The 14,784-nt window shown below is 35.4% G+C and overlaps 1 protein-coding gene across 2 annotated transcripts; it reads left to right on the top strand.

Annotated features, from left to right (window-relative positions):
- Nucleotides 1-5,452: 5,452 nt before the first annotated feature.
- LOC107842558 (probable serine/threonine-protein kinase PBL26) lies at nt 5,453-12,232 on the top strand. Of its 2 annotated transcripts, none has more exons than XM_016686467.2 (5): nt 5,453-5,985; nt 9,168-9,364; nt 9,453-9,642; nt 10,172-10,563; nt 11,394-12,232. In XM_016686467.2, exons 1-5 carry the CDS (start codon nt 5,799-5,801, stop codon nt 11,763-11,765), a joined length of 1,338 nt encoding a protein of 445 aa, XP_016541953.2. In that variant the 5' UTR covers nt 5,453-5,798; the 3' UTR covers nt 11,766-12,232. The 2 variants fall into 2 exon arrangements, with proteins under 2 accessions (XP_016541953.2, XP_047252802.1); XM_047396846.1 differs by lacking the exon at nt 5,453-5,985 and adding an exon at nt 8,852-8,988.
- The last annotated feature ends 2,552 nt before the right edge of the window (nt 12,233-14,784 follow it).

Raw genomic sequence — 14,784 nt, forward strand, 5'->3', positions numbered from 1 at the left:
TGTTAGTGGGTTAGAGTCAAGTTGTAGAAATTCACTTGCGAACATGTATTTCTATTGTAGTAGAGAAAGTTTTTGTCGGATCAGAGAGTGTCCTTGTTTTCAAGCATGTAAAGATACGGGGTTATGTATTTAATCATATGTATGTTGATGCTTTGAGTACATTTTGTGTATGGAGAATGCTGTTGAAATTTTAGTTACGGATCAAACTATTTTCGTGCCTTTGTTATCTACTTGTGACAAGTTGCATTTGCTTGATGCTGGGAAGCAACTCCATGGCCTCATTATCACTTTGGTGGATTCATATAACACTACTTGTTTATTAAAATAGAGCAGAACGATTATTGGAAGTACACTCATAGACATGTACAACAAGTGTAGTGATAATGGTTGAGCGCAAAAAGTTTTTGAAAGTTGGCTACCTGACCGACATGTTCCAATGTGGAATTCAATGTTGTCTGGTTATATTAACAATGGACTTATTGAAGATGCGAAGGTACTTTTTGAGGATATGCCCGAGAAAACTATTATTTTGTGGACTAGCATGATGACAGGGTATGTGCAAAAGGACTTACCCGAAGAAGGCTTAAATTTATTGGCTAAGATGTATTCTGGAGAAGAAGGATCTAGGATAGAAGGAAACTGCTTGACTTTTATAGTGGCTCTTGAAGCATGTTCCCATCTAACAGATTTGGACAAAGGAAAGTAAATACATACAAAAATCATTAGAGCGTTACGAGATGCAGATGGCAATATGGCTGTTGGTACAACTTTAGTTGACATGTATTTATAATCAGGTTACTTGGGTTACACACTCTGACCTTTTGATGCAATGAAAGAGAAAAATATTGTTTCATAAACTTCTACAATCGTGTTGACGCAGCATATTCAAGGAGAGGTGCCTTGGTGTATGCTATTTATGGATGGTGTAGTTTTTGATTGATGAGACGCGGGAGGAGAGAGAGGGTGGGAGAGGGTGGGGTGAATGATAAATTAGAGTTCTGGAGACAAACCTTGGAGTCTAAAGGGTTCTGGTTAAGTAGGAGCAAGATGGAGTACATGAAATGCAAGTTTAATGTCTTGAGGCAGGAGAACGAGGTGGTGGCGAGGATGGATTCCCAGGTTGTTTGTAAGAGGGATAGTTTTAAGTATCTTGGGTCTATGATTCAGAGGAATGAAGAGATTGATGAGGATGTCTCTCACGTATTGGGTAGGATGGATGAAATGAAGGCTCGCCTGTAGATAGGAAGGTATTGAGGTAGGAGTTTTGTGTGATAAGATATCTCCCAAGCTTAAAGGTAAATTCTACAGAGTGACAGTCCATTCGGCCATATTATATGGAGCGGATTGTTTGCTATCAAGAACTCTCATATTCAAAAGTTGAAGTTGGTAGAAATGAGGATGTTGCGTTGGATATGTGGTTCTTACTAGGGGAGATAGAATTAGGAATGAGACTATTCGAGAGAAGGAGGGAGTGACTTCGGTAGAGGACAAGATGCGGGAAATAAGGTTGAGATAGTTTGAGCATATGATGAGGAGGGGCATAGATGCCCCAATTCGTAGGTGTGAGAGGTTAGCTTTGGATGGTGTCAGGCGGGGTAAAGGTAGACCGAAGAAATACTAAGAGAGAGGTGATTAGACGTGACATAGAGCAATTACAGCTTACTGAGAACATGACCCTAGATAGGAAGGTGTGGAGAATGTGAATTAGGTTAGAGGGATAGTGTGTGTGGGTGAGTCGTAGCCAGTAGTTAGGAATGCTTTGGTGTAGCCGGGTGATATAAGAATAATCATGGATATGGGCTTATAAGAGTACGCGTTGGACCCGAGACTTGGTGTGTGCAATTGAAGAGACAAAGAGGACTTAATTATGCACCAAAAACCGTCCATACACTACACTTGGACTACACTCCATAGGCGCCTTTTGTCTTCCCTTCATTAAGGGCTTTTTGGACATTTCACTTATGTTGTAATAAGTCTATAAATAGGCTAGTATTAGGTTTTTATTTCTTTAGTTGTTTATTGATATTGAAAGTTGTAACACTTGAACCAAACTCTCTCTAGTGTGAGGAGTGTACCACCTTAGTTTAGGTCTTGGAAAAGCCACCAAATCCGAAAAGAGGGTGATGCTAGGGTGGAATCGCTAGTATTGCCAAACATTGTTAGAAACCTTGGCGCTTGAGTGGTTCACGCCCTCTTGTGTCATTGTAAGAGTGTTGGTGTTGCCTATTACAAGTATTAAGGGTCTTAGTGTGTCACATACACTTAGGTTCTTAGTTCTTGTGAGAGTTGATGTCTCACTTCCTATTCCTTTCATTCTTGTAATTGTTTGTTTTTGTTCTAGTGAAAACTGTGGGTTGTTGTTATCTCTTGTTGTTGTTCTTATTATATTGTGTTCATCACGTGTTATCGCTACTGTTTTGGTGTAGAAATACACCTTGTGATCCCCTTGGTGTTCTCGGTCCTCTTGTGTTTTTGCTACTGCCGAGAGAGTGTTCTTGTTGAGCTCTCAGTTTCTCTTGTGATGTGTCTTATTTCTGTATTGGGGGTTGGTTCCGTTATCACCGGGCTAGTAGTCTTAGGGTTGTGTACATAGGTTGGAGCTTCTAGTTAGGAGGATTTGGGTGTGGTGGGTGCCTTTGGTTTGTTAGTGTATAATATTACTTTGTGAGTGTCTTATTTCTGTTATTCCATCTTGTTTCATGTTTTATTACGACTTTGTTTACTGTCCTTTGTTTTGAGCCGGGGATCTATCAGAAACAACATCTCTACTTCTTCGGAGGTAGTGGTATAGACTGCGTATATTTTACCCTCCCAGAACCCGCTATGCTATGTGGGAATACACTAGGTTTGTTGTTGTTGTGGAGTTCTGCAATCATGGGATTTGTTGTTCATGGATTTGCCTTCCAAGTCCTTAAACTTTTTCAGCGAATGGTAAACATGGGAATTAATCCCAATGAAGTGACATTTACTGCAGTATTAACTGCTTGCAGTCATTATTCGTTTGGTAGATGATGGAATGCAATATTTTATGCAAATGAGGAAGCGATATGGTTTGACGCCCAAAGAAAACGTTTTACATGTGTAATTGATTTATTGGGGCGTAATGGAAGGCTTGGGGAAGCATGGCATTTGGTGGAGGGAATCGAAGATAACCATCTAAGTGATGGGTGCTCTACTGGTGCCATTTGGGCTGCACTTATAGGGGGCTGTCAGTTGTTTGAAATTGTAGAAATTGGAAAGAAGGTAGCTGAAAAAATGATGGAAAAGGAGAAACAGATTTCTACTGCTTTTGTTGCGCTATCTAATGTTTATGCAGCAGCTGGATGTGGTATGAAGCGTACGACGTGAGAGTGAGTTGGAGAAGAAAAGGTTAAGCTGATGGAGAGCTTGGTCTTAGCCGCGTTTTCACACAACCTCAGTAAAAGGAAATTCGTAGACACATTTTTGTTGCCCCTTTATGTAATTGCTGAGGCATTAAAGTTTTTGCAACAAGAAAAGATATTTCAAGGTGCAACATTTCCTTTGGTTATGCACAATGGAATTACTATTTAGCCTAATTGATCAAAGCTTATTTGTCTTTAAAAGTGCGTATTTTTTTCTAAAAAGTGAAATGTTTGATCTAGCTTTTGGGAGAAAATAAGTGCTTTGGGGAGTAGCAAAAGCTATTTTTCGGAACCTACAACATACATGAGCTTCTAGTAGTGAATGTTATAGGATACACTTAAAATAGGAGGAAAGGAATTTCTAAGGGTCGTTTGGTAGAGTGTATTGGAAAATTAATGCATACATTAGTTTAATGTGTATATCTTGTTTGGTATACTTTTGCACCCTATGTATCTAATGCTTGCATTAGCTATACACTCTATTATGTATTAAGGTGTGTATTACTAATACTTCAAAATCCATGGTAGTAGCAATGTAATGGATCCGATACATATAGTAACATGATTAAATACACTATTATTCCTCAAGAAAAAATTCACATCCTTTCCAACATATATGTGGAGGATATTTTTGTAAATTTCTTGTTAAAAGAATTATTTAATTCATATTATTTTTAATACATCAAACCAAATACTGCATAAAAAAAATACAAGTATAACTACTGTAAGCATAGCTAACACAAGTATTACTAATACAAGCATTACTAACACATCATATTTTGCATTATTCTTATACACCCTATCAAACGACCCCTAAGTGTTTAAGGCGCTTTTAGTTGGAATGTGTATTCTTCGACTTATTGAGACAACTTTAAGGTCCATCAAAAAGTTATGCTCTTACTTATACAACCCATCAAACAATACATTAAGGTGATATTTCCCTACCAAACGACCCCTAAGTGTTTAAGGGCTTTTAGTTGGAATGTGTATTCTTCGACTTATTGAGACAACTTTAAGGTCCATCAAAAAGTTATGCTCTTACTTATACAACCCATCAAACAATACATTAAGGTGATATTTGGTAGTGTATTAGAAAAAATAATGTATGTATTAGTTGTGTATTGTTAACATCTTGTTTGGTACCATTTTTTTAGCTTGTGTATAAGTAATACTTACACTAGTTATACACTCTATTATGTATTAAACTATGTATTAGTTATACCATCATTTTTCTATATATTACTAATGCAAAAGATTTCAATACATGCATTAATTTAGTTAATGACAAAATTACCCTCAAATCCTATCTCATCCATACTTTGCTGCCTCTTTGCTCTATTCTTTTCCATGAAAAAGCAACAATTCTTTTCTCCCGTGTTCTTCTTCTTTCCGGTTAATCAATCATTCATTGTTTGCTTTTCTTCAATAGATTAACACTTCTATCCAACCTATCTCTTTAATCATTGATATTTTTTTTCTACTCCTATTCACAATTTGGGTATAATTTTTTCTATATAAAAATCAACAATTATATCAATGCAAAATTGCTAGTTGGTGTATTCTCTACACCTGTTCATGTCTCTCGAAAGGAATTTCTACACCCTATTCTTGCTTTGTTTTGTTATTTACACTTTATGATATTGTTATTGTTGGGTCGCGTTGTTCATATTTCTCATCTAGCTAGATTTTCATTTTCTACTTAACATTTTGACTGATAAAGGAGGGTATTTTTATAAATTAATAAATTTTTTATGAAAATTATATAAGAAATATTATTTCTAACACATCAAACTAGACAATATATAAAGAATAATGCGAGTATAACTAGTACCAACATTACTAATACAAATATTATTAATACACCATCATATTTTACATTATTCTTATACATTCTACCAAATGACACTTGCTACTTTAACCAAGTATGCCACCAAATGAAAGAAAGCTAAAAATAATAGAATAATATTAACACGACAAATCAAACTTTACGTCCGTGCCACATTGGTTCTCAAGTTTGTTTCTTTTGGGCACTTTTCACCAAATATCCCTTCAAATCATCCCTACAAAAATGTGTCCACCATATTTTGCGGGAAGTTCAATGGAAAACTAACTTCCAACATTTCTCCCTCCTTCTAAAAATAGCTCCTTCCTAATTACCCAAACAGTATATCTAGGTTTTCCCTGTTTAGACAGCCTTATTTCTCTTTAGCCATATATAGCTATCTTTATATACATTCACACATCAACGAAATTCATAAAGGTGTTTACACACTCTCGCTCGCTCTCATTCTTTTCGATGCTATCAACGTTTGATAGATTTTGAAATCAAAATTAGAAGACAAGTAGCGGTTTGAGAATTGCCTAAACTAGAATTTCTAGATTGTAGAATTTGTGTTAAGAAATTATAAAAAAACCATGGGATGTTTTTCATGTTTTTCGTCGCAAGAAAAGAAGGCATTCAAAAGAATATATAGCAAAAGCAAAGAAACATCTCCTGTTGTTCATCATAGAGAAACCCTCCCGCCACAACAACAACGTCCACATTCATTATCCAGGCCAAGGGCACAGCAGGACCTGCATTCTCATCCACAACCTCCATCTGGTAAGCTTGTTACAGAATAATTTTTCTTCAAATGTTCCAAAAAAAATGATGACTTTGTTGTTGGTGTGCAAACTAAGAAAAAACGGGGAAGCTACATATAAGTAGTAGTTTGGGAAAAATTTTGTGGGCTTGGCCCAAAACGGATAATAACACATCATAAGTGTATCATTGGGTTAGTTCAACCCAATATTAAGTATAAAAATAACATAAATACCAACCTTTTTGAAGTAATTATACTCTCTTCTATTTTTAAAATTTTTTTGCTCTTCCTATTAATATACATAACATAGCCAACATATACATAACATTCTGTGTATATATTGGGATTTTTGTAATATGTTTAGGGAGTTGAGATTTTTTATAATATTTAAAACATAATTGTGTATTTGTGTAATTTTTAGTAATGGCATTATGAGTTTAATTAAGGAAAATATACTCTATAGCACTTTTAAAGCAAATAGCTCTAAGTTTGAAAACTTTCTAAAAAGTAGTCAGTCGGATGTACTATTTCCACTTTATAGTTATTTTCTAATTTGGGTCATTTTGGTTTAAGTAGTTCGTATACAGTCCATATACAATAATGATACAGTCTATATATAATACTGATACAGTATTCAACTTGGGCAATTCGGACCTTTTAAAATATTTTAATTTTTTTTTCTATAAATTTTTTAACTGATCAAATATTCTACTTTTTTTTTATTGTTTAAAAATAATAATTAAATTATATAAAAATGATATAATTGTTAAATAAAATATGTATCTATATAAGATATATGTATAGAAATTGTGTAGTTCTATCAAATATGTATATGTATAAAATATATATAAAAAATTATATAGAAATTGTATGAAAATTATATAATTGTTGTATAAAACGTGTAAAAAAATACAGTTATTATAAAATACAGTTATTATATAAATTGTGTATCAAAACTATATAATTTTCGTATGTAATATTTATATGTATAAAATTTATATAAAAACTATATAGAAGGTGTGTAGAAACGGTATAAAACAAGCCAGTAAATTGAATGGCTAGAAAGTGAAATTTAAATTCTATGGCCATTTTGATGAAAATAGTTTAATTTGAAGTGCCGTTTCTGTCCTTTCCCCTTTAATTAATGTAGCTCTTTTGTTTTCTTTCTTGTGTTTTGAAAAGAGAAAATAACACGGGCTAATGCATCTCAAAAATAATTGGCCCACGTTTGGGCCATTGGACATGGAATGACCAGTAAATCATTTTTATTTCATGGCTCTTTCCTAAAGACAAAATTCAGAAATAACATACTTATCCTCTTAATTATGAGTTTCATAGCAACAGTTTTATAATTACATAGTATAGCAAGTTGTATTTTGTATTTTTGCAAACTGTTGCTACAAAAATATAAATACATATGATTTTTACTGCCCTTATGATCGATATGTATTTTATATTTTTGCAAACTGTTGCTATGAAAATATAAATACATATGCTACAAAATGTAATTTGATAGAAGTCATCAGAATTAATGAAAAGTAATACTTTTTCTATTAGCTTAAAAATTCTAAATTAACTAAATTTGATTTTAAGAAAATTTGAAAAATCTAGAAATAAATATAAAAATGTTGAATAAGAAAAATTTATCAAATTCTAAATTTTTAAAAGTTTTAAGTTTTAAGTATGATAAGGAGGGGCCCTGATGCTCCAGTGTGGAGGTGTGAGACTCTGGTTATGGATGGTTTTAAGCGGGCTAGAGGTAGACCGAAGAAATATTAGAGGGAGGTGATTAGGCATGATATGGAGCAATTACAGCTTACAGAGGACATGATCCTTGATAGGAAGGTGTGGAGGACGCGAATTAGGGTAGAAGGTTAAGGGGTGGGAGCGCGGCGGTAGTAATAGGGGAGTGCTCCTTTGGGTTTGGAGTTTCTGGTTCGTAGTGATGGAGCTGTAGTTCTTGGGGTTAGTGGTGTTGGGTTATTTGCATCCCATACTAGTTTATTATGCACTTATCGTTTGTGTTTGTTATACTGTTAGTTTATTTTGTGTACCACACTAGTTTGTATCCGCTTACTTTTTGTATTTATTATACTGTTATTGGTCCTAAGCTGGTGGTCTATCGAAAACAGCCTCTCTACTTCTCTTGAGGTAGTGGTATGGTCTGCGTACACTCTACCCTCCCCACACCCCACTAGGTGGGAATACACTGGATATGTTGTTGTTGTTGTTTAAGTACGTAATAAGAATGTAATCAATGATTTTGTAAGGATTTGACTTTAAAAATAAGAAAATATTTTAAATAGAGGAAAAAAATATAAACGTACCACAGATATGGTTCAAAGTACTATGTCTCTCTTAGCTTCTGGCAATAATAGAAAGAGATACTGCATGAAAAACACAAAAATGATGATCCATCAACCACTTGAAACTTCTGGTGGTAAAATATATATGTGCTTACACTAAAATATATGTTTGTGTTTGCATTATTATATTAAAGTGTGAAGAATCTTTAAAAAGTGATTTAAATTTTACACTTCATTAAAAATCTCTATAATCGATAAAATCATTTAATTTTAGATAATCAAACGTCACACGTGTAAGGTACGTGCGGTTAAACTAGTTGTATAAAATATGTATGTGTAAGATCTATGGAAATTATATTTTTATTGTATAGAATATATATCTGTGTAAGATATTCATCAAATTTGTATCAATATTGTATAAAATTATCGGCAAATAGCTTGAAAATGGTATTAAAATTCAATGATCATTTCCATTTTAATAGTTTCAGCCACAATGCTATTTGTGTCCTTTCTCCTTTTAAAAATTATAATCATAAGTTTCCAACATTATCCTAAACTTATTGCATAAATGAGCCCGTTCCTCTATCCTTCTCCGCTCAAGATCAAGTCCTTAGCTAAATAAATGATTCGAACCGCAGTTAACTCACACATCAAAGGTTGGGCTCTTGCTACTAAACCCAAGTCAGGAGGCTGTTTTTCAGCACATTATGGGGGAATGTACGGTTACCACAAAACAACATGGGTTTCTTGAAACCAACTTTTACAACAATAAAATAGAATATTAAAACAGAGGAGATTGTTGTGGACCTAAAATACATAAGTGACTCTCTGGTACTTTAGAGTTTTAAATTAGCTTTTGCTTTCCTAATACATAAATCTTCTAAATTTGTCTGCAGAAAATATTATAAAGATGCCAGCAGAAGCTACACACCAAAAGTCTTCTAACAAAGGCGACGGTCAGAACAACATTGCAGCTCAAACTTTCACCTTCAGGGAACTGGCAACAGCTACAAAGAACTTCCGATCAGAATGTTTGATTGGAGAAGGTGGATTTGGACGTGTTTACAAGGGCCGCCTGAATAAAACTGGCCAGGTGCTTCAAGAGTTGGAAATTCTGCTATTGTTTCTGTACATAACATCTTGCCCTGAAATTGTACTAATCATCACTTAATTTTGTCCAGACTGTAGCAGTGAAACAGCTTGACCGCAATGGTCTGCAAGGAAACCGAGAATTTCTTGTGGAGGTGTTGATGTTGAGCCTTCTGCACCATTCAAATCTTGTAAATCTAATTGGATATTGTGCTGATGGAGATCAGAGACTTCTTGTTTATGAGTACATGCCATTGGGATCATTGGAAGATCATCTGTTTGGTATTTATTTTTTCCTTAGTTTTATTACTCGTCTCTATCTGTATTTGAAATTTGTTATTGTGATATTAAAAATATATCTGTAAAAATAAGGCCAGCTTGGTGTACTAAAGTTCCTGCTATGCGCAGGGTCTGAGGAGGGTCCGACTATAAGGGTGTATTGTACGCAGACTTACCTTGCATTTCTGCCACAGTCTGTTCCTAGACTTGAGTAAAAATATATCTTTATAATTTTTTAACTATTCCCCTTCCTTAGATATAACGCTGAATTCGGTGTTGGAAAAACCTGAAAACATATTCTACTGCCAACAAGCACCTTCTTAGTGCAGAAGTGGAAATAATACTCTTAATTGTATGACAAAATCAAGAACAATTCTTTATCCTCCACAATTCTAAAGGAACGTTTTGAGTAATAAACTGGCATCATAGCATCACATTTCCTGTATACTAGCTGTTTGTTAGCTTTGTTTACTGAAGCAACATATTGTATATTATCAAACTAATGGAGAATCATATATATGTTTTACTTCAGATCTTGAACCAAATAAAATTCCACTAGATTGGTTCACAAGGATGAAAATAGCATTACATGCTGCAAAAGGACTCGAATATTTACATCATAAAGCCAATCCGCCAGTTATTTACCGTGACTTGAAGTCCTCCAACATCTTGCTGGATAATGAATTTAATGTGAAATTGTCAGACTTCGGGTTAGCGAAGGTTGGACCTACAGGGGAGAACACCCATGTATCTTCAAGAGTCATGGGAACATACGGTTATTGTGCTCCTGAGTACCAACAAACTGGCAAACTAACAATCAAGTCCGATGTCTATAGCTTTGGTGTAGTTTTATTGGAGCTAATTACGGGAAAGAGAGTAGTTGATATCACGAGACATGGGCATCAACAGAATTTAGTTATGTGGGTAAGTAAAACATTTATCCTTCGTTTCTACTTTGACCTAAATGATCATTTTCATGATAAAAATTTTCGTTGCTGAAACATCCACCATAAGATATAAAAGGATTCAGTACCAACAGTGCTTCTGTGCAGTAATTTGGCATTCCACGGCTTACTTTGCCAGACTACAAAAGTCTCTACTTCTTTCATATCTAAAATGCTTCAGGGACATTACAAGAAAGTTCTGCCATAAAATTAAAAAATGGAACAAGAATTGCTGAAATTTTTGGCTTACTGACTGCTTTTGTACACGTTCCTATATATTCTGTTCTTGGGAAAGTTATATGCTCTGAAAGTGCTCATTGAAATCGTTCGCTGCATCCATAAGAAAGAAATCACATGAAATGCAAATGTCAATCTTGAAAGTGTGTTCGTTCAATTATTAACTGTTTCAAAATATGAGCTTAAGGCATTACAGATGATATGCAAGATGGAGAGAAATCCAAATATTATTGATCAGTGGCGGAGCCAAAAATTCTAACAAGGGAATTAAAAAAAAATGCCACACCTTGAACCGGTACCTATCTTATGTTGCATAAAAGTTTATTTTACCCTATTTACGCGGTATAACTATCCGATGGGATTCAATTGATTGCATGTGCCCCGCCCACTGGTATTGATAATGACTGATAACTGAATGACATAGATAACCTAGTTTGTAATATTTCTTTTCCCTCTTGATGGCTGATGTTCCATTTACTTCTAGATTAAACGGGTTGTTGATTTACTTAAATCATGTAGTGTTGTTCTCCTCTGTGCTTAAGCAAAAAGATATGTTCCTTATACTTCTTCCAGGCTGAACCGATATTCAAAAACACAAGGAGACACAGTGAACTGGCTGATCCACTTCTTGAAGCAAATTTCCCAAAGAAAAGTTTCAGCCAAGCAGTTGCTATTGCTTCTATGTGTCTGCAAGATGATGCAGTTGTACGTCCTCTGATCAGTGATGTGGTCACTGCACTCAGTACCCTTTCAGCACCTGACACAGAATTGGCTTCACCACTCGCTTCTCCAACTCAAGCACCACCCCCAATGCAAATGTCAACTGAAGACAGAATAATATCTATAGAAGAGTGCAAACAAGAAGTCGCAGAAGCCATAGAATGGGGTTCAAATTCAAGAATACAGAATGCAAGATCACTAACATCTTGCGGTTCTTCAGTGTGACATCGGCGTATCACCTCCAATAAGATTCGATGACAAAGGTGATCATGTTGCTTCAACCCTCCAGAGATGTTGTTAAGTGATGGAGGAGTGATCATCTAGTGCTACCACTGTTGAATTCTTTAGGAAAATGAAGCCACATATATGAATAGTACTTCAAATATTGTGTATGGTACAACAAATAGCAAAATGGACAATTTGTTACAGCCACTGTAGCAGGGAATCCAAAGAAATGATGCATGCTACCTCGCAGAATGAAGAATCGATGTCTTTTAAGTAATAGGGTTAAGTTATATTTATCGACTCTGTAGATTCTTTTGCGGCTATAGTGTAATTAAGCAGGTGTTTTGGCCATGAAAACCAAAAAACAAATTTCTTTATTTGAATTTCAAAGTTGGAGTTAGAGTAGGAGTTGAAGTTGAAATTGTGTTTGACCATAGTTTTTACAATAAAAATTTAAAGTTTAAACATATATTTTTTAAAAAACATAAAAGATGATTCAAAAATGAAATATAATTTAACGAGGTTATTTTATGAAAAAAATTTCTCTACTATTAAAAAATGTATTATTTAATAGTATTATTCTAATATTTCGATTTTATATTATTTAGTTGTAGTTTCTGTTATGTTATTACTTGTTATTTTTTTCCTGCTTAATACAGGGTAGATGGATGTGTGGACGGACTTTGATAATCTTTTGTATAGAGGTTTGGATTAATCATATTGTTGTGCTATATTGAGTATTCCATTGTTTTGTTGTAGTTTATAGGGGTAAAATGAGTGGGAGTGGTGATAGAGCTGTTCAACGTTATTTTCAAGACGTCGAAGATGCTCGAAGCATAGAGATGGAGTACGATGATTTCATTGTTTAAGAACAAGGGCAACATTTAGAATTGCAACAACTATAGGGGTGTCAAGTTGTTAAGCCACATTATGAAGGTTTGAGAGATAGTAGTTGAGTTGAGCTTGAGGAGGATCGTGAATATTTCTGATAATCAGTTTGGATTCATGCCAGGACGCTCAACTATTGAAGCGATTCATTTTGTGAGGAGACTGGTGGAGCAGTATAGTGAGAAAAAAAGGACTTTCATATGGTTTCATATGGTATTCGTCGACTTGGAAAAGGCATATGAGTCCCCAAAGAGGTCTTTGGAGGTGCTTAGAGGCTAAAGGTGTACCTATAATGTACATTAAGTCAATTAAGGACTTGTGTGACAATGCCAAGACTTGTGTAAGAACTGTGGATGGGACTCAGAGAACTTTTCTATTTTGATGGGGTTGCACCAAGGATAGAGTCTTAGTCCTTTTTTATTTGCTTTGATGATGGATGTTTTGACACATCAAATTCAAGGCGAGGTGCCATGGTGTATGTATTTTGTAGATAATGTAGTTCAATTAACAAGATGTGTCGAGGAGTTAACGCTAAGTTAGAAGTTTGAAGACAAAACGTGGAGTCTAAAAGATTTAAGTTGAGCAAAACCAAGATAAAATATTTGGAATGCAAGTTTAGTGAGGGGATGCAGGGGGCTGATGTGGCAGTGAAGCTTAATAATCAGGCTATACAGAAAAAGGATAGTTTCAAGTATCTTGGGTCTATAATTCATAGAAATAGAGAGATCCATGAAGATATCGCTCACCATATTGGTGCAAGGTGGATGAAATGGAGTGTAACACCCCAACTTAAGATAAGGAGTCCCCATCGGTAAAGCACAGGAGGGGTGCTGAGTATATATAAGTAAGCAAGCCTTACTCTCTAGTGAAGCATTTTAAAGCCATGAGGGTCTACGCCCATAGCGTACAATATCACTAGTGGGCTGGGCTAAAGGGTCTCTTGGGCCTTCGTGGTTTGGGATGCCCATTGCAGCCAGGGCCTCGGCTCGGGGCGTGATAAGAATGGTATCAGAGCCGCTCCTGTGTCATCCTTGTCGGTGTGGGCTAGAGTTTAAACCGAGTTTAGAAAAATCTCGATAAGATGGGGAAAACCTCAATCCTGAGTCTAGATAAATCCCATTCGGTGAGGCAAACCTCAGCGGGGACGCTGAGTCCAAAAGAGGGGTGTATATAACATCCAACTTAGGATAAGGAGTCCTACATCGACAAAACACAACAAGGATGTTGGGTATATATAAGTAAGCAAGCCTTGCTATCTAGTGACACATTTTAAAGTTGTGAAGGTCTAGGCCCAGAGCGGACAATATCACTAGTAGGCTGGCTAAGGGGTCTCTCGAGCCTTCGTGATTCGGGATGCCCGTCGCAGCCAGGGCCTCGGCTTAGGGCGTGAAATGGAGGCTCGTGTCTAGAGTCTTATGTGATAAGAAGGTACCTCCTCAAATTAAAGGCAAGTTTTACAAAATTGTGGTTAGATCTGCTTTGTTGCATGGGGTGGAGTGCTGGATAGTAAACAACTCTTACATTGAAAAGATGAAAGTTCCAGAGATGCAGATGATACGATGGATGTGTACGTTTACTAGGAGAGATAAGATTTTGATAATGCTCAGACTACACTCTTAAATAGGTGCAACGGACGTTGTCAAGTATTTTTACCCAACAAGAGTCGGGGTCGATTCCTCAAGGAACGAGAATGAGTTTCACTCTGACTGTTATAAACTATGAGTTACGCGTAATGTAACGAAAATAATGCGAGAAAACAAATTTGGGGGTTTTAGTAACAACTTCAGATTGCTTAAATAATTTGTAAACAAGATTACTAATGGAGTTTGTTAAGACTTGTAATTAACAAAGTTGAGTGTACTTGGGGTCATGCTTCCATAGGGTTGATTTCATGCATGGGTGAGTGGTGACATCTCTAGATTTGAAAGTGATTATAACTAGGCTAGGTTTAAGAATCACCAATAATATTTTGATCTATTATCAAATCTCGTATGTGTTTCTTTTGAACACCTATAAGTGAACAACACCAAACAACCTATTACCTCAAAGTCGTTTATCTATTTCTAGCATCACTACCACATGAGTTAGAAACTCAAGGTTTGTTAGCCAAACTTATCTCTCTTGCTTTCTC

The sequence above is a fragment of the Capsicum annuum genome, chromosome 9, assembly GCF_002878395.1.
Source record: "Capsicum annuum cultivar UCD-10X-F1 chromosome 9, UCD10Xv1.1, whole genome shotgun sequence".
Taxonomy (NCBI): domain Eukaryota; kingdom Viridiplantae; phylum Streptophyta; class Magnoliopsida; order Solanales; family Solanaceae; genus Capsicum; species Capsicum annuum.